The 20,938-nt window shown below is 33.8% G+C and overlaps 1 protein-coding gene across 1 annotated transcript in view; it reads right to left on the bottom strand.

Moving 5' to 3' along the window:
- Positions 1-3,527: 3,527 nt before the first annotated feature.
- ADAM18 (ADAM metallopeptidase domain 18) overlaps positions 3,528-20,938 on the bottom strand; it is a 103,950-nt gene continuing 86,539 nt past the window's right edge. Inside the window, exons 14-18 of the mRNA XM_032592868.1 lie at positions 19,885-20,080; positions 13,094-13,184; positions 12,642-12,831; positions 6,224-6,310; positions 3,528-3,694 (exon numbers count right to left, since the gene is read on the bottom strand). Coding sequence (XP_032448759.1) covers positions 3,575-3,694; positions 6,224-6,310; positions 12,642-12,831; positions 13,094-13,184; positions 19,885-20,080 — 684 coding nt within the window. The 3' untranslated portion in view covers positions 3,528-3,574. The remainder of the gene's footprint in view (positions 3,695-6,223; positions 6,311-12,641; positions 12,832-13,093; positions 13,185-19,884; positions 20,081-20,938) is intronic.

Here is a 20,938-nt window from a genome sequence, read left to right as displayed (position 1 = left end):
ATGGACTTAAATGTAAAACACAAAACTGCATCTTTTAGGAATGTCATGGCAGAAAATCTTCGGGACTTAAGGTTGATAAAGAGTTCATACACTTGGCACCAAAAGCATGATCCATTAAGGAAAAGAAGTAGACTTTATCAGAAAAAGAATTAATATTTGGGGTCTGAGGGAAAACAAATTACAGAGATGGAAAAAATGTATTCAAATTATCTATCTATCTATCTATGAAACCAAAAAACCAAAAAAAACAAAAAAACAAAAAAACCTCTAAAAATTCAACATTTAAAAAAACACAGTCTAATTAGAAAATGGGCAAAGACATGAACAGATTTTCACTGAAGAGAACATACAGACGCCAAATAAACACATTAAAGACATTCAACATCATTACCCATTAGGGAAGTTCAAATTAAAACTACAATTAATACATACCTAATAGAATGACTAAAAAAACCCAAAAACCAAAAACCAAAAAACAAAAAAAAAACAAAACAAAAAACCAGTGATATCACCAAATATTAGTGAGGATGCCAAAACAATGGGTCATTCATATACTGTTGGTAAGAATGTCAAATGTTACAGTCACTCTGAAAAATAGTTTGGCAGTTGCTTTTAAATCTATAAATGGATTATTATTGACCCAGCAATTTCAATTTTGAGGATGTTTCCCTGGGAATTCAAATTTCACTTTCATTCGGAATTTTCCACACCTGTGCATTGGAGATCTATTCATAGTAGCTAAAAATTGGCAAATATCCATCAGTAGTTTGATACATCTGTACAAAAGAACACTAGTCATCAATAAAAAGGCATGAAGTATTTATACTTGCAACAATTTGGATGCAGTTCATGGAAATTACGGAAGAGAAAGAAGCCAATCTCCAAGAGATATAAACTGTATGATTCCATATGTATAACATTCATGAAATAACATAAGAGAGATAGCAGTTTAGCTATTACCAGGAGTTAGCAATGGCAGAAAAGGGGATCAGTGTAGCTATATAAAGGGGTAATATTAGGAACCATAAAGTGATGATACACTTCTGTATTTTGATTGTGGTGGTGGTTACACAAACTTGAACATGTGGTAAAACTGCATGAAACTGAATACCAACACCCACATATGCACTCATACACACACACACACACACACACACACACACACTATATAGATGTATACTAGTGAAATCTGAATAAGGTCTGTGATTTTAATAATGTCCATTTCCTTGTTTTGCTACTGTACTATAGTATTAAAATATGTTAAAACTGACAGAGTCTGAGTAAAGGGTACATAGGACTTCCATCTGCATTTTTTTGCAGCTCTTTGTGAATCTATAATTATTTCAAAATATTAAATAAAAATCACAGAGGGATATCATTAGACATCTACAACTGGCAAAACAAAATCAAAGCAAACCAAACAAAAATGACAACATCAAGTGCTTGTGAAGTGTTCAACATCCATGCAGAGAAACTGGAACTCTCATTGATAAATGCAAGGAAGGAAAACTGGTACATTCACGTTAGAAAATAGTTTCGCTATTTTTTTCCTTTTTTTTTTTTTAAAGTTTATTTATTTTGAGAGAGAATGTGTGGGTGTGGAGGAGGGACAGAGAGAGAAAGAGAGAGAGAATCCCAGCCAAACAGGCTCCACACTTTCAGCATGTAGCCTGATGCGAGGCCTGAACTCACAAGTTGTGAAATCATGACCTGAGCTGAAATCAAATTGGACGCTTAACCAACCGAGCCACCCAGGCACCCCAAAGCTATTTCTTGTAAAATTAAAAATACACTTGCTAAAAACTAAACACTTAATAAATGACCCGGAAATCTTAGTCCTTGGTGTTTACCAGCCAAACGGTGAAAATTTACGTAAACACAAAAGTCTATGTGCACATGTTTATAGCAGGTTTATTTAAAATTGCCCAAATCTAGAAATAACCCAAATACCTTTCAATGGCTGACTGGATAAGCAAATAAGAATGCATCATTTCAATATAGAAGCCTACTTAACAATAAAAGAATGAGCTATTAGGGAGCGCTTGGCTGGATCAGTTGGTATAGCACACAACTTTTGATCTCAGGGTTATCAGTTCACGCCCCATATTGGGCCTGGAGCCTACTTAACAAACAAACAAAACAAACCAAACAAACAAACAAATGAATGAACTCTTAAACAGGAATATGACCTATGACAACAGAAATGGATCTGAAATGCATATGTACTGCAAATGACATTCTGAACAAGGCAAATCTATAGAGACAAGAACAGGTAATTTGTTTCCAGGAATCCGCAGTGGGGCATGAATACAAAAGAGCAGCCAGTGGGAACTATTGAGGTGAAAGATCTATTGTGCATTGTGACTGTGGTGTTGGGAACAAAAGTCTGTGCTTTTTTCAATACTCATTGAATTATATCCCACAGAGCGAATGTCACTGTGTATCATTTTTTAAAACCCAAAGATGTTTAATAAAAAATATTTAAAAAGAGACAAGTGTTCAAGATTTTTTTCAAAATTTCCAAAGCCATATTAACCTATGGATTCAAGAATCACAGCCAACCTAAGCAAGATAAATTCAAAAAGAAACATGTCTTGATAAATTGTAGTGAAACTGGAAAATCATATAAACATGTAAAATAAAAATGTGTAACATAAACACATATAAAAAAGGTATAAAAAAATAAAAGAAACATTAATCAGAAGAATAATAAGAATGGCACTGTAGGGGCTCCTAGGTGGCTCATTTGGTTGAGCATATGACTCTTGATTTCAGCTCAGATCATGATTCCAGGGTTATGGGACCAAGCCCCACAGCGGGCTCCACACTCAGCGTGGAGCCTGCTTAAGATTCTCTCTCTCTTTCTCTCTCTCCTTCTGCCCCTGTCCTCCAAGTACATTCTCTCTCTCTAAAAAAAAAAGAAAATTACATCTTTGAACTGCTGAAAGAAAAACTTCTCAGTGTAGAATGATTTAATTCCAGTGAAAATAGTCTTTGGAAATTAAGACATTTTTATAAAACTTTTAAAGACAAAAGCTGAGACAATTGGCCACCACAAGGTACAAACAAAAAGAAATATAAAAGGAAGTTTTTTCAGAGAGAAAAAAATGACCCACATGGAAGAGTTGAAAAGCCCTTGATAACTGCAAATGGATGGGTAAATGTAAATATTTATATTAAAAATCTTTAAAATTTCATTATCTATTCAAGGCAATATAACAATAATCTATTATCAGATTTACGACATATATAAATAAAGTATAAAAGTACAAATGATGGAAAGACATTAATGAAATTATACTGCAAAGATTTTTACATTTTGAAGTTTAGAAAGAACAAATACGCTTATATATGTTCATCAATGTCCACCAAATATTTTTTAAATGTTTTGTACCATCTACTATCCATATGCTATGGATACTTAAATTTAAATTAAATAAAGTAAAATAAAATGGAAATTTAGGTTCCTCGTTGCACTATCTATATGTCAGGTGCTCTATAACCACACAGTCAGTGGAGATGCAGACCATTTCTGAAAGGGGAGAAAGCTCTTTGAAACACACTCATCTGGATACTAACTTCCTTTACTCCAAAACCCATTATCAATACTTCCTCCTGGTGATAATGGTGATGGTTTACAATATGGAGGAGTATATCCAACATCACAGTGACAATGAAGCAAATTATTGCAAACCTGAAACCAAAACCAAATAAAAAATAAGAACATTTTATGTACAACATAAAAATTAAATGCACTGTTCTGTTAGTCAATGTAAATTATTAAAGTATTGTAATTTGTATATTTATTTTAATGTGGCAAATATTTTTAAAATAAAATATAACAAATTCCCATGCATTAACCTTTTAAATGTCATTAAGATTTTCTTTTGTCTCGTATGTTTTCAAATAAAAGATAACCTTCTTGATAAAACTGAAATGCCTTATTCCAAAAAGGCACAAAATTATGAACCAAAAAATTATACTAATCATCAGTGAAATGTAAATCAAAACCACAATGAGATATAACCTCCCAACAGTCAGAATGGCTAGTATCAAAACAATAATAAATAAATAAGAAAGAAAGAAAGAAAGAAAGAAAGAAAGAAAGAAAGAAAGAAAGAAAAAAACAAGTGTTGGTGAGAATGTGGAGAAAAGGGAACCATTGTGCACTGTTGGTGAGAATGTAAATTAGTGCAGCCACTGTCAAAAACAGTATGGAGTTTCCCCCAAAATTAAAAATAGAACTATCATACAATCCAGTAATTCTACTACTGAGTATTCACCCAATGAAAACAAAATCACTAATTAGTATATTTCACTCTTTTGGTTATTGCAGCATTATTTACACTAGCAAAGATATGGAAGCAACCTAAATGGCTATCAGTAGATGAATGGATAAATATGCAGTATATCTAAACAATGGAGTGTTACACAGCCATAAAAAAGAAGAGATCTTCCCATTTTTGACAAGTTGGATGGACCTAGAAGATATTGTGCTAACTGAAATAAGTCAGACTAAGAAAGACAAATACCATATGATTTCATTCCTACGTGGAATCTAAAAAAAATAAATGAATAAACAAAAAAGCAGGATTAAATCTGTAAATACAGAGAACTGGTGGTTGCCATAAAGGGGAACAGGTGGGGGTAATGGGCAAAATGCGTAAAGAGGAGTGGGAGATATAGGCTTCCAGTTATAGAATGAACAAGTCATGGGGCTAATAGGTACAGCAGAGGGAATATATTCAATGATACTGTAATAGCAAATGATAGCTACATTTGTGGTGAGCATATCATAATACAGAGTTGTTGAATCACTATATTCTACACCTGAAACTAATGTAACATTGTTTGTCAACATATTTCAATTAAAAAATTATAAAATAGAAGTTAATATTTATTTTGAATTGTGCTAGGTTTAAAAATAGTGGTTATAAAAACAAACTTTTCCAAAAAATGGGGAAAAAAACAAAAGGAGAATCTTCCTTAATGAGACAGATACCGAAATGTATTTTGTTAGAAATAGGAAGGTTAGAAAATACCTATACATGTAATTGAAAGAAGGGTCAGAAGCAGTAGGTTCATAGAAAAAATTAATAAGAAATTAAATTCAAATTAAATAAGAAAGGATAGAAATAGAAAAGAAACTGTTAATAATAGGACATGTAAGTGATTTGGGAGAAATTTTTGATATAAGACACGCAGGCAGGTCACTTTATTCCTGGATTATTATATAAAATGTGAAGCATCAATATGGCAGGAGACACTAGCCACAAAATTAAAGCCAAATTTATGTTCAAAAAAACAAACTACAAAATTTCTATTCCCTAGTAGATAATTTCACAGTGGATGAACAAATTAAAATGCAAATGGAAAATACGACTATACATACATGCTTAAAAACCATATCATTAGGTAAATACAAATTAACAATGGATTTAGCATGTTAAAAGTGATTTACAAAAACTGAGATGCTAGTCTGGCCAGAATTTGAGGAAATGCGTATTTTTATACCTGATAGGAGAGAGCAAAAATTGGTATGATATGCGTTAAACACAATATAGTATTTATAAAAATTTAAATAGTACATCAATGTGGCCAATAATATTTCATTAAAAATTTAACAAGAAGTCAGATGAATGTGCAAAGGTTACTGTACCCGATGTCCATTGTCCCACTACTTATAATAGTTAAGTTAAAATTTAACATCCAAAAGTCCATCAGTGAAGGACTTTTCAAATATAGTATGGAGGACATACAGGGAAATAAATTGAAGTCACTAAAGGATGAAAGAGATCTGAATAGACAAGAAACTCTGCTCTCACAAAAATATTAGATCATAATATTTTGATATAAATATATTGTGTGTCTAAATATATATCAGTACACATACACTCAACCATAAGCATATTTACATGTATGTATAAATATGTATGAATAATCCTTAATAAATTCATTTCCTAAGTATCATAATCTTGATATAAATTATAATAGATTACACTTCATATTGCATTTCTGTACAAAGTTCAAAGCTCATGAGGCCTAAAACAATAGCACATAAATCATGTACATATGTATAAATAATGGAATACAATTTCCTTATTTAACTGAAAGTTTTCAACATAATTTCTATGTCAAATAATTCTGAACCATATTATCTTGGAAAATATTATTGACGTGAACTAAAATAACTATATGTAGAAATGAAATAACCATTACATACCCCATTTCCACTGCAATTTGTAACTGAGTCACAATTTACTCTCTTTGAGTATGAATCCTTAGGAGTGCACCGTCCCCGGTCACAAAACTAAAATGTTAAAACAGCCAACAACAAAAATTTTAAATGTAAAGCCATGAATCGAGCAATTGTACTTTGTACAAAAATTTGCACAATATACTTTATATTTATCCTTCATATACTATATATTTATATTATCATATTATATTATATATATTATATTATATATTATTATACATGTATGTTTATATATACATAAATAACATGATTTGGAATTTCATGAGATCTACTCATTCTAAAAGAAGAACTTGGGAGTCCAAACGGTATGCTATTACTTTACCACATATAAAATTTAGAGAATGAGATACTATTTTTTTCCCATGAGTACAGCTGTGAGCTTATTGATACGAATTATTATAAGAATAAAAATAGCCACCTTGTACTGACCATTTTTAATAAGCTAGGATCTGTCTTTGCACTTTCTATATATTTTTATAATATACACTAATACACACTCAAAGGAAATATTTTTATCCACATTTTAGATTTGATGAGAATAAATCTACTCTTCTAAGTTCAAGCACAAGTTATTGACAAATGCAATATTCAGTGCAAGAACTACTTTCGTCACAGAGCGACATATTGATCAATGCTAAATAGTAGTGTTCCTGTCATTTTTATATTTTTTCCAACTTTAATGATAATGTCTCTTATCTTTCAAATTAGCAGTGTGACCTAGAGCAAGTAATTTAATCCCTCCATATCTCTGTTTATCCATCTTTGAATTTGGAACAGCAATTATACCCAAATTTTATAAAAGTGTAGGTTATAAGGATGAAATAATTTGTTAGACATAAAGGAATAAAAGTAGTGTCTGGTACATAGTAAATGATCACTAAACACAGAAAGTATTTTAATTATTGTTTATTTGACCTGATTTTTATGTAAGCTCTATGTTAATATTGTTTTATCCAAATTTTAATTTAATTTGAATATCTTTAGGGAAGTCTGTAAAAATTTCTGTTGGCTTTTCTCAGGTTATCTGATAGAATATATATTATATGATGAATAGTCTTAAAAATCATTATTTCCTATCACCATTAACCAATCATCATCATAAAGGAAAGAATATCAGCTTGTTCAGTAACTGGAAGTGCTCTGATGAAGCCAGCAAGAATAGCAAAAATTTTGGATAAACCAGCATTACCTGTGCACAAAATCATTTTCATTCTAGTGCTCCTTAAACATTGTCATTGAGGCAATAATAACTAGTCATATTTCCCTGGGCTATCTTTAGGGGAAAAATAAGCTGGAAAAGTTAAGACCCATGCTTCTAATATAATTTCCTGCAGGTAAAAGGGTCAATTTGCAGCTGGATCTTTTGTAATGACAGCAAAAGCAAGAGACATTACAAAAGTAGTTAGGCCTGGGCAGTGGTTGGGATATGTTTTGAATATAAACTAATATACAAGATTCCTTCCTTGAACAAGATACACGGTGTCCCAGAAGCAGTCATACCATGTTTCAAAGAAAAAACAAAACAAAACACATAAAAACAACATAAGTAAATACATATTTCCTAAAGAGAAATGTGAATTATATGTAAGCATATTTTTGTATAGTCCCAGGTATGAGTAAGATAAAAGGAGTTAATTTTATTCATTTATTCATTGATTAGCTTATCTAATTTTGGACAAATGCCCCAAACATACTTCTTTTCAAGTTTGAAATGAATGTGTTGAGATATGTTCATCTTCCCTGGCCTACGTACGTGAACTAGAATCATTTCCCCTGTTCTAAGTCTTATAAATTAAAAAATTAAAAAGCTTTCTATCATATCCAATATTAAGCAAATTTGCATTGCTGGAATATGCCTATCTCCATGCAGTATACTCTTCACCCACTATATAACAGTATTAAATATATGAGTGTTTTATTTATACCTTCATTATGATTAATAAGGAGATATATTTTTCTTCCTGTTAATAAAAAAATAAGAAATAAAGTCTCCCCTCTTTCCCTCCTTCTCTTGCTATCTATCAAGATAATTTTTACAGGGGCACCTGGATGGCTCAATCAGTTAAGCATCCGACTTTTGGTTTCAGCTCAGGTCATGCATCTCACAGCTTCATGGGTTCGAGCCCCATGTTTGGCTCTCTGCTGACAGGGAGAGAGGCCTGGCTGGGATTCTCTCTCTCTCTGCCCCTCTCCCACTCATGCTGTCTCTGTCTCTCTCAAAATAAATAAATAAACTTCAAAAAGAAGATAATTTTTACAAAGGACCCACCTTTAGTGAGGGAAAAGTAAAGAAATCTTTCCTTTCCAACCACTCTGAAATCAACTAAAGAGAGAATTACACATGAAAATACAGTATAACTTTGATGAATTTTTAAAATAACCACAGGAAAATTCCAGTTCAAATTCACAGATACGGCACTCAAAATAGCTCCCCTTTTCCTAATTAATGCAAATAAAGGATCATCAGAAAGAGGCAATTGGAAGATAAAAGATTTAAGAACTTCCTGGGATTTTGAAATAAAATGAAGTCCACTAATGGATAAAATGAGGCGAGGAAGCAACATCATCAAATACAATGGTAAAAGAGAGAGCCTGGTTGATCAACTTCGAATGCTCTGGAGGAGCTGCAGCCTGAGTAAGAAGGAAAAGCAGAGGAAGAAGAGCCTAAAAGGCAGGTAGGGAAGGGTGGCTAAAATGCAGAATTTTCAATGGAAGTCTGTCCACAAAACTACAGAAGTAGTTAGCTCTCATATTCACTACTCATCTCTCCTTTCTCTCAATTACAAAATGCAGTCAACACAACACTTTTATCCCAAGGGAGATTATTTCGAAAGGTATTTTGTTTCCGAAAGCAACTGAATTAATGGTCACTGTAGAATTTCGACGTTTCAAGTGGTCTGTCCTCTAGAAGAGTTCCTATCCAATTAAACTACTGGAAGTATAGGGTGTCTGGATGCCTCAGTCGGGTAAGCATCTGACTCTTGATTTTGGCTCAGGTCATGATTTCAGCTCAGATCACGATCTCACAGTTTGTGAGTTTGAGCCCTGCATCAAGCTCTGTGCTATGTCAGCATGGAGCCTCCTTGGAATTCTCTCTCCCTCTCTCTCTGTCGCTACCCCGCTCATGCTCTCTCTCTCTCCCTCTCTCTCTCTCTCTCTCTCTCTCTCAAAATAAAGATATAAATGTAAAAATTTTTTAAATAAAAAAAAATAATAAACTACTGGAAGTATCATGGCCTAAAAGCCAGTTTCTGAAATGAAGGCTGTCATGTGACAAAGCCTTGTCACATGGAGAAGGCTGCCGATTCGTTTTTTGCGTTTTTTTTGTTTTTGTTTTTGAGTTAAAAATGGTGTGGGAGTAAAAAGTCATGCCAGCGTCTACTGAACCAAGTAGGAAAAATCAGTCTTCCTTCTGCCCTTCCCTTCCCTTCCCTTCCCTTCCCTTCCCTTCCCTTCCCCTCCCTTCCCCTCGCATTCCCTCCCTTCCCCTCCCCCTCCTCCCTCATTCCTTTCTTTGTTTTCCCTCCATGGGGACATTAGCCAGTTGGGCATAGGCTTATGATCAGACTTCCCAGGCAAAGAATCACTGCTGGAGAGATGAGTGAATTGATCTGTAAAGCTTAAAAGCTTTACATACAAGCTGGTTGGAACAAACCAGCATAGCAATCTTCTGCGGTATTTGCATGGCTTATTCCTATACTGTTTTATTTCAATTGTTATCATTGTAATTGTATTTTTTCCTGTACATGTAATTTCACTATCACTACTTTTAAGATTCTTTTTCTTGGTCTTTAATTGTCAGTTTGATTATGCTACATCCTACTGTGGATCTCACTGGCTTCATCCTACATGATGTTCTTTCAATTTTTTGCATCTGTGTGTTTACACCTTTTGCCAAATTTGGAAGCATTCCAAGCATTACTCCCTGAAATACTTTTCCATCCTTAAAATCTTTCTCTTATTCTCCTAGGATCTTAGAATGGCTTTTATCATGACAAAAAGCAATAGAAAATGTTTGCAAAGATGTAGAGAAAATGGAACCCTGGTGCATTATTGGTGGAAATGTAAACCATTGCAGCCACTATGGAAAATATTATGGATGTTGTTACAAAAATTAAAAATAGAAACATCACATGATCCAGCAATTCCACTTCTGAGTATTTATCAAAGTAAATTAAAACATGTAACTCAAAAATATATGTGTACCTTCATGTTCACTGCAGCATTATTTAGATTAGCTAAGATATGTAAGCAATCTAAATGTTCACTGATGAATGAATGGATAAAGGAAATGTAGCAAATATACACAAAGGAATATTATTCATCCATAAAAAGGAATTAAATCTTGCCATTTGTGCCAACTTGAACGGAACTTGAGAACATTAGCTGATTGATATAAGTCAGACAGAGAAAGACAAATACTGTGTGACCTTATGTGTATGTGTAATTTAAACAACAAAAACAACAAAACCCAAGGTCTTTGATGCAAGGAATGGATTGGTGGCTGTGAATGGTGAGAGTTGGGGAAAGTAGGTAAAATGGGTGAACAGGGTCAAAAATTACAAACAGGGTCAAAATTACAGTTTGTAAATAAATAAGTCATGGAGGTTACAATACTATGGTGACTGCAATTAATAACACTGTATTGCGTATTTGAAACTTGCTAATAGAGTAAGTCTTGAAAGTTCTCATCACGATAAAAAAAATTTCATAACTATGTACAGTAATGGATGTTAACCAGATTTCTTTTGGTGGTCATTTCACAATATGTATAAATATTGAACCACTATGTTGTACATCTGCAACTAAGTTAATGTTATATTTCAATTATATGTCAATTAAAAATAGTAACAAATAATTTTTAAAAACCAATAAAAATGTGTAATAATATATTTTGACATTATACACATTTCTAAATCACTTTCCGGATAGTATATGCTAATTTATACTTGTTTTAGGATGATAAATTATGCTTCCCATCATCAATTATTATTTTCAACTCCTAACTGATTAGAAAAAACAATAACTGGATGTTCACTTACTTTATTTACTTCACCAAGCTAGAAGCACACCGAATCTCACTGTTCAAAAGTTTTTACAGTGTTAAATCTCCAGTTACACCACTTCCCTTCCCGAAGATTGTGATGAGGCTAAAAGTTCCAGCCCTCTAATCTCTTGGTCTTATTGGTGATCAGCTCCATCATACAGCTATCTAGAGACCCCATCCTGTCACTTCATTAGCATAAATTCAGTTTGATTGGAAGAAGCTCTTTACGATTAACAAAAAGCATTCATTATCACTAGGGAAATTCCAAGGGGTTTAGGAGCTCTTGTACCAGAAAATCAGGGAAAAAGACCAAATTATTTTTGTGTATTATACCACCTTTATGCCATTAGAATGATTTTTCCAATCAATTAATGATTAAATTAGCTGATAAATTTATGTACTTAATCTCTCACATTTATAGTAAACATTTTTTCAGTTTGTCTTAAGTGATCTTTAAAGGGATGACATGTTACTTTATAAGGTAGTCAGCACCAGTGTGTTCATTTGTAATTATTTTATTATTTTTATGTAAGAATAAGTTTTCTAATTTTGACATAAATTTAATATTCATTTCCATTTTCCTCAAGTTTTCATTTCTTAAAATATTTCATCTCAATGTTAAGTATCTAAATTTCAACGTGAGATACTTGAGTAATGTTTTACCTTAGTTAATGAATATTTCAATGGTACAAAGGACACACACAAATCATTTATTGTTTCTTAAGCTGTTTAAGAAAAATAAAAACAAAGCTTGAGATCCATTTTATTATTATGTCTTGTGAGAGGGCCAAATTTTTAATAAGTATTATGCTTTTGGAAGAAGAATTAGGGAAGTTGGCTAATGAGCAAATACCTGTTTTACTTTCATTACAACCAAATCAATTATTCTTGTCAATTATAGCAGTACTAAGTAATTTGCTTTTTTTGCTTTCTTTGTTTTTCTTATTATTCAGGTTGTTTTAACCTACTTTTTGGTGTATTATTTGATTCTTTTTTGTTATTTATATAAATTTTTGCAGACCAGATCCTGGCCTAATGAAGAGGCTAATATTCTGCAGTGTGAGAAAATAAGTTCTAATATCTATAGCAAAATTCATAATAAACAAAATGATAGTGAAGCAAGTGTTCCTTTGACCAATAGAAATCCTAAACTTTAAATCTTAAGATCATTATGTAGGAACCAAAATTTGTAATATTAATTATAAAAAAAATGTTAAGGTCTTTGTCTCTCCCTCTCATGTGTGTGCACATGTGCACTCACACACACACACACACACACACACACACACAGACATCCACACACTGTATATATAATCAAGTCAAATTTTTATTTACCATATTTGGACCACACATAATGCCATTCGCTGTATACGTAATATCATCTGTTACATGTGCTGTTGGTATTCTTAAATATGCGGAGATACACACATGGCCTTCCATGTAAGTATACTGAACATCAAATTTTTTAAATGGTATTACTTCTAAACGTGTCCAGTGGCAAACTATCTTTCCACAAAGGATATCCCTGGCAATATAAGGAAGAAACAATTATCCATATGTCACTTAAGGACAAAAAATATTAGGGAAATCATAGTTCAAATATGAGGGTAATTGAAAATGTTACTGGATCATAGCACCAAGCTATTCAGAATATAAACAATCTTAAGAAGTGCAACATAAATATTTATCTGTATATAATACATTCACCTCTCATTTGCATTAAGCAACTCTTTGCAGTACAAACACACAAACAAAATTGGAAAATTTATAATTTTCTAAATACACACTTAAAATTACAATACTTTCGTCCACAGTTTCCAAAATCATCTTCCTGAAGATTCACTTCTTGTGTACATAGAGAAGTAGAACCCTTTGCAACTGAAAATATAAATAAAGTTCCAATTACTCATCTTTAAAACATTAAAAGCTAAAAGTGTGGTAAATTAATATAAAGACATCTAGACAACAGCAATGCCCAGTCAGTGTCAGGTACTATAAATTTTTGGTATCATCTACTGACTACACAAGAACCATTAAAAACTCCTACTTGAGAATAGGAAAATTGCTATCATAGTGAAGCAATGACTAAGAAATCAAACCATCATTACTCTCTTATCTATAATTCTAATATTCTACTCATTTTCTATCAATTACCTGAAATTTGACTAATATCTTATTCTTTTTATCCTATAATTATTAGATCTATCTACCTGTTGGCATAGTTCAAAGTTGTTTTGATTTGTAATTTTATTTTCAAATTTGAATTTACACAAACAATACCTTTTATCATGGTTACAGGGTGGATTACTGACTTTAGAAAAATATAGTTTGAAAATGAACCACTGAGGAGCCTACACAGGAAAGACAAATCCCATGATATCTGGTTTTGAAAGCAAGAGGGCCAAATTTTGTGAATTCTTACAACCAGCAGGACTTAAAACCCAGAATTTTATTTTATTTTATTTTATTTTATTTTATTTTATTTTATTTTATTTATTTTTTTTTTCAAATATATATATTTTTTATTTTCAATATATGAAATTTATTTTCAAATTGGTTTCCATACAACATCCAGTGCTCATCCCAAAAGGTGCCCTCCTCAATACCCATCACCCACCCTCCCCTCCCTCCCACCCCCCATCAACCCTCAGTTTGTTCTCAGTTTTTAACAGTCTCTTATGCTTTGGCTCTCTCCCACTCTAACCTCTTTTTTTTTTTCCTTCCCCTCCCCCATGGGTTTCTGTTAAGTTTCTCAGGATCCACATAAGAGTGAAAACATATGGTATCTGTCTTTCTCTGTATGGCTTATTTCACTTAGCATAACACTCTCCAGTTCCATCCACGTTGCTACAAAGGGCCATATTTCGTTCTTTCTCATTGCCACGTAGTACTCCATTGTGTATATAAACCACAATTTCTTTATCCATTCATCAGTTGATGGACATTTCAGCTCTTTCCATAATTTGGCTATTGTTGAGAGTGCTGCTATAAACATTGGGGTACAAGTGTCCCTATGCATCAGTACTCCTGTATCCCTTGTAAAACCCAGAATTTTAAAACTCAGTGGCTAGGCTCTGGTTGAACCCAGAGGGCATTAGGAAGCTGAGTCCCTAGTCTTAGACAGCAGGACAAACAGCCAGCAGAGATACGACAAGGAAGCAGCAGTCTGAAAACTGCCAGGGACAGACAGGAGGGAGAGTGATTTATTCATCTTAGAGCATGGTCTGGGAAGGCAAGGATCATGGGGAAATGCCTCCAGGAACAAAGGAGCTAGACATTGCCATTTTCCTCCCCCAGCCCCCACCATAAACACAGGGCCACCTGCAGGAAACAGCAATGGTGCCACCATTTGCTACCTAAGCCCAAACCTCCTGTGCTTCAGTGGATCAGCCCTTCCCAATCATGCTTGCCTCAGTCCCAGTGCTGTGGGCCCACTCCCCCAGAAGACCAGTGAAAACTCCAACAACACCTAGTCAACTGACCCACATGTTTTGTGGGACCTCAGTTCCTGTAGTGTTGGTGGTAGCAGGTCTCTTTCTCAAGCAGACCAGCACACACCATGTTAAAATGTGCTGCACCCAGCCATGGACCAAACACTGCCCACAACAGAAAAAAAGATCCTCTGCAGACAACTGTACTAAAGGAAGAAAGAAGCAGGGCATAGGTAGCACACGTAGCAGACATTCCCTGAAGCATCAGGTCCTGGGGAACAGGGGACACTGTACTGCAAGGTACTAAAGGACTACTTCTTCATAAGGCCATTACCTTCAATAGCAAGATACATAGTTGACTTACCTAACACAGAGAACCAAACACAGGGTTGGACAAAATGAGGAGACAAAGGAATGTGTCCTAAATGAAAGAAATGTGTCCTAAATGAAAGACCAAACCACAGCAAAAGACCTAACCAAAACAGAAATAAGTAACATGCCTGATAGAGAATTTAAAGTAATAATCATAGAGATACTCTCCGCACTTGATAAAAGAGTAGAGAATATCAGTGAAACTCTTAATAAGGAGATAAAAAAGAACCAATCAGAGATGAAGAACAAAATAAATGAAATTAAAAATATACCCGATAGAATAAGTAGCAGGCTAGATGAAACAAAGGAAAGAATTCATAGCCTGCAAAATGGAGTACAGGAAAGTAATCACGCTGAACAAATGGGAGTAAAAATAATTATGCAAATTGAGAATACTCTTAGGGAACTTAGTGACTACATCAAGTATAAAACATTCACATCCTGGAAGGAGAGAGAGAAACGGGAGCAGAAAATTTATTTGAAGAAATAATAGCTGAAAATAATTGACAGTAATACAATAGTAGAGAAATTTAATACCTTACTTACATCAATGGACAGATCATCCCAACAGGAATACAACAAGGAAACAGTGGCTTTGACACTGAATAACACACAGGACAGGTGGATTTAATGGATATATTCAGAACAATTCATACTAAAACAGCAGAATACATATTCTTTTCAAGTGCACATAGGACATTCTCCCCAATATGTCATACATTAGCCCACAAAACAAGCCTCAAGAAATTCAAGAAGATAAAAGTCAGACCCTGCATCTTCTCTGACTACAATGCTATGAAACTAGAAGTCAACCACAAGAAAAAAATCTGGAAAGGCCAAAAATACATGCAAGTTAAATAACATGTTACTAAACAATGAATGGGTCAACCAAGAAATCAAAAAGCATATGGAAACAAATGAAAATGAAAACACAACCCTCTCTGGGATGCAGAAAAATCAATTCTAAGAGGAAAGTTTATAGCAGTACAAGGCTATCTCAAGAAGCAAGAAAAACCTCAAATAAACAGCCTACCTTGCACCAAAAGAGATAGAAAAAGAATAACAAACAAAACCCCAAACCAGCATAAAGAAGGAAATAATAAAATTAGAGCAGAGATAAATTATATAGAAACTAAAACACAAAAACAAAAACAAACAAAAAAAACAATAAAACAGATCAATAAAACCAGGAGCTGATTCTTTGAAAAAAACAATAGAATTTATAAAACCCTAGCCAGACTCATCAAAAAATAGAGAGGACCCCCCCCCGCTCCCGCCAAAAGATCAGAAATGAAAGAAGAGAAATGAAGGAGGAGAAATAATAATGAAAACAGAAAGTATTGCAAGAGAATATTATGAAAAGTTATATCCCAACAAATTGGACAACCAGAAGGAATGGATAAATTCTTAGAAACATATAACCTACCAAAACTGAAGCAGGAAGAAACAGAATATTTGAACACATCTATTACCAGCAATGAAATTGAATCAGTATAAAAAAACAAAAACAAAACAAAACAAACAAACAAAAATCTCTCAACAAACAAAAGTTGAGGACCAAATGGCTTCACAGAAGAATACTACCAAACATGTAAAGAAACGTTAATACCTATTCTTTACAAACTATTCCAAAAAATAGAAAGAAGGAAAACTTCCCAATTCATTCTATGAGACCAACATCACCCTGATACCAAAACCAGATAAAGACACCACAGAAAAAGAGAATTACAGGACAATATCTCAAATGAACATAAGGCAAACATCCTCAACAAAATACCAGCAATCTGAATCCAACAATATTCTTTTTTTATTTTTAAAAAAAAAATTTTTAACGTTTATTTATTTTTGAGACAGAGAGAGACAGAGCATGAATGGTGGAGGGTCAGAGAGAGAGGGAGACACAGAATCTGAAACAGGCTCCAGGCTCTGAGCGGTCAGCACAGAGCCCGACGCGGGGCTCGAACACACCTACCGTGAGATAGTGACCTGAGCCGAAGTCGGCCGCTTAACGGACTGAGCCACCCAGGCGCCCCTGAATCCAACAATATATTTTAAAAAAAGTCATTCACCAAAAATAAGTGGCATTTATTCCTGGGGTACAAAGGTGGTTCAACATTCACAAATCAATCAAATGTGATGAATCACATCAAGAAGAGAAGGGGTAAGAACCATATGATCGTTTCAAGATGGAGAAAAAGCATTTGGCAAAGTACAACATCCATTAATGATAAAAATACTCAACAGGGGTGCCTTGGTGGCTCAGTCAGCTAAGCATCTGACTTTGGCTCAGGTCATGATCTCACAGTTTGTGAGTTTGAGTCCTGCATCAGGCTCTGTGCTGACAGCTCGGAGCCTGGAGTCTGCTTCAGATTCTGTGTCTCCTCTGACCCTCCCCTGCTCATGCTCTGTCTCTCTCTGTCTCAAAAATAAATAATAAACATTAAAAAAAAACACTCAACAACATAGGTTTAGACTATATAAAAGTCCTAGCCACAGCAATCAGAAAAAAAAAAACCAAAAAGAAATAAATGGTATCAAAATTGATAGGGAAGATGCAAAATTTTCATTATTTGCAGATGACATTATACTATATATAGATAACTCAGAAGATTCCACCAAAAAACTACTAGAATTGATAAATGAATTCAGTAAAGTCACAGGATACAAAACTATACACAGAGACCTACTGCTTTCTTATACACTAATAATCAAGAGGCAGAAAGAGAAATTAAGAAAACAACCCACTTATAATTGAACCAAAAACAATAAAATATCTAAGAATAAACTTAATCAAATAAGTGAAAGACCTGGTACCCTGAAAACTATCAAACACTGATGAAACAGATTCAGGATGACACAAAGAAATGGAAAGACATCCCATGTTTATGGGTTGGAAAAATAAATATTGTTAAGCTGTCTAAACTACCCAAAGCAATCTGCACACTTATTTCAATCTGTATGAAAATACCAACATTTTCCACAGAACTAGATCAAACAATCCTAAAATTTGTATGGAAACACTAAAGACATCCAATAACCAAAGCAATAAAACAAAAACAAAAACAAAACAAACAAAAAAACTAGAGGTGTCACAATTCCAGACTTCAAGTTATATTACAGAGCCAAAGTAATCAAACAGTATGATACTGGCACAAAAACAGACACATAGATCAATATAACAGAATAGAAAACCCAGAATGAACCCACAACCAAATGGTTAATCTTTGACAAAGCAGGGAAGAGTAATCAATGGGGAAAGGACAGAGGACAGTCCCTTCAACAAATGGTGTTGGGAAAACTGCACAGCAACACACACGAAAGAAAAGAAAAGAAAAAAAAGAAAAGAAAAGAAAAGAAAAGAAAAGAAAAGAAAAGAAAAGAAAGGAAAGGAAGGAAAGGAAAGGAAAGGAAAGGAAAGGAAAGGAAAGGAAAGGAGACCACTTCTGTACACCATACACAAAAATAAATTCAAAATGGATTAAAGACCTAAATGTGACACCTAAAACCATAAAAATCACTGAGGAGAACACAGCCAGTAACCTCCTTGGCGTTGGCCATCGCAACATTTTTGTATATATGTCTCCTGAGGCAAGGGAAATAAAAGCAAAAATAAACTATTGGGACTACATCAAAAACAAAACAAAGCAATACAAAACAAAACAAAACAAAACAAAACAAAAACAAAAAACCAAAAAGCTTCTCCACAGTGAAGGAAACAATCAACAAAACTAAAAGGCAACCTGCTGAATGGGAGAAGATATCTGCAAACAACATATTCAATAAAGGGTTGGTACCCAAAATATATTTAAAAAACTGAGACAACACAATATCCAAAAAGAAAATAATCCAATTAAAAATGGGAAGAAGCTATAAACAGGCGTTTTTCCAAAGAAGACATACAGATGGTCAAAAAGACATAGGAAAAGGTGCTTACCATCACCACTCATCAGGGAAATGCAAATCAACACTACAATGAAATTATCACTTCACACCTGTCACAATGGCTAAAATCAAAACCACAAGAAACAAGTGTTCATGAGGATGTGGAGAAAAAGGAACCTTCTTGCACTGTTGGTGGGAATGCAAACTGGTATAGCCACTCTGAAAAAGTGTGGAGATTCCTCAAAAAGCTAAAAATAGAACAATCCTACAATCCAATAATCATACTACTAGGTCTTTACCCAAAAAGTACAAAAACATTAATTCAAAGAAATGCATGCACCTCTATGTTTATAGCAACACTATTTACAATAACCAAATAATAGAAACAGCCTAAATGCCAATCAATAGATAAATGGATAAAGAAGAAGTGGTATATATACAATGGAAGATTGTTCAGCCATAAAAAAAAAGAAAAGAATGACATTTTGCCATTCACAATGACACGGATGGAGCTAGAGAGTATAATGCTAAGTGAAGTAAGTCAGTCAGAGAAAGACAGATATCATATGATGTCACTGATATGTGGAATTTAAGAAGTGAAACAAAGGAGCAAAGGAAAAAAAGAAGAGGGAGAGGGATACAAACCAAGAAACAGACTCTTAACAATAGAGAACAAACGAGAGTCAACCAGAGGAGGTGGTTGGGGGAATGGGTGAAATAGGTGATGGGGATTAAGGAGTACACTTACCATGATGAGTACTGAGTAATGTATGGAATTGTTAAATCACTATATTGTATACCTGAAACTAATATAACTCTGTGTGCTAACTATACTGGGAAAAATACAAAATAAAATAATAAAAATGAACTTCAGATAAAAAGTATACTATTACATTTTCCAAATAACTCTGCACACTGTCTATCTGTATCTTGGCATATTCCTTGAAAGCAATAGGCAGTGTTATTATTGCATGGTTGTAAATCAGCAGATATCACATCAGGTACACAAAACTCAGATGTTCCATTGCAAAATTCTGGAAAATCACACAGATCTTGGCTTTGTCGACATATAGTTCCCTTTACAGAGAGCTGTGAGACAAAGAAAAAAGAATTATTTTTGTAAAGTAATAAACCAAAACTGTAAAAAAATTATGTAAGAAAAGTGTAGATCTATCATTTCTATTATTACCACATTTTAACTACTTAAAGTCAAATTATGAATTTACTTGAAAACTCAAGTTTAGAAAAAGCCCAAATGTCCATCAATGAATGAACAGGTTAACAAATTGTGGTATATTCATGCAATGGAATATTTTCAGCCATATAAAGGAGCACTGATACATAGGTTACAAGATGAATGAACATTCAACACTATGCTAAGTGAAGAAATCCATACACAAAAGGTCACATATTCTATGCTTCTAACTTACATAAAATATCCAGAATAGGTTACTCCAGACAGAACACAAATTGGTGGTTGCCAGGACTGAGGGGAAGGAAGAAAGGAGAGCAAGTGCTTAATGCTCCAGGAGTCTCCTGTTTGACTGAGGAACTTGTTTTGGAACTAGATAGAGGTGGCAGTTGCATAACACTGTGAATGTACTGAATATCACTAAATTGTTTCCCTGAAAATGGTAAATTTTATCGTACATGATTTTCACCTTAATTTTTTAAAAACTCTACCAAAAGTAAGAATTATTCCCTTTTTAAAGAACTTCCCTCTGGGATGTAGGGAAAGGGCAATGGGCTATGTAGAAAAACCTTATTGCTTAATCCTTCTGATTTGGAGACAAAGGACAAGATGAGAGCTCTGATGAAGGGAAGAGCAACAAGGTTTATTGCTAAATAGTGGAAACTCTACGCCTGCCTCCTTGAAGACAAGTGACCAGTGACTTTAATTACTAGCACGAAGAGTGAAAAAGAACACACAGAGAACAAAGTAGAATG

The sequence above is a fragment of the Lynx canadensis genome, chromosome B1 (assembly GCF_007474595.2).
Source record: "Lynx canadensis isolate LIC74 chromosome B1, mLynCan4.pri.v2, whole genome shotgun sequence".
NCBI classification, from domain to species: domain Eukaryota; kingdom Metazoa; phylum Chordata; class Mammalia; order Carnivora; family Felidae; genus Lynx; species Lynx canadensis.
This window is presented reverse-complemented; position numbering and strand designations above follow the sequence as displayed.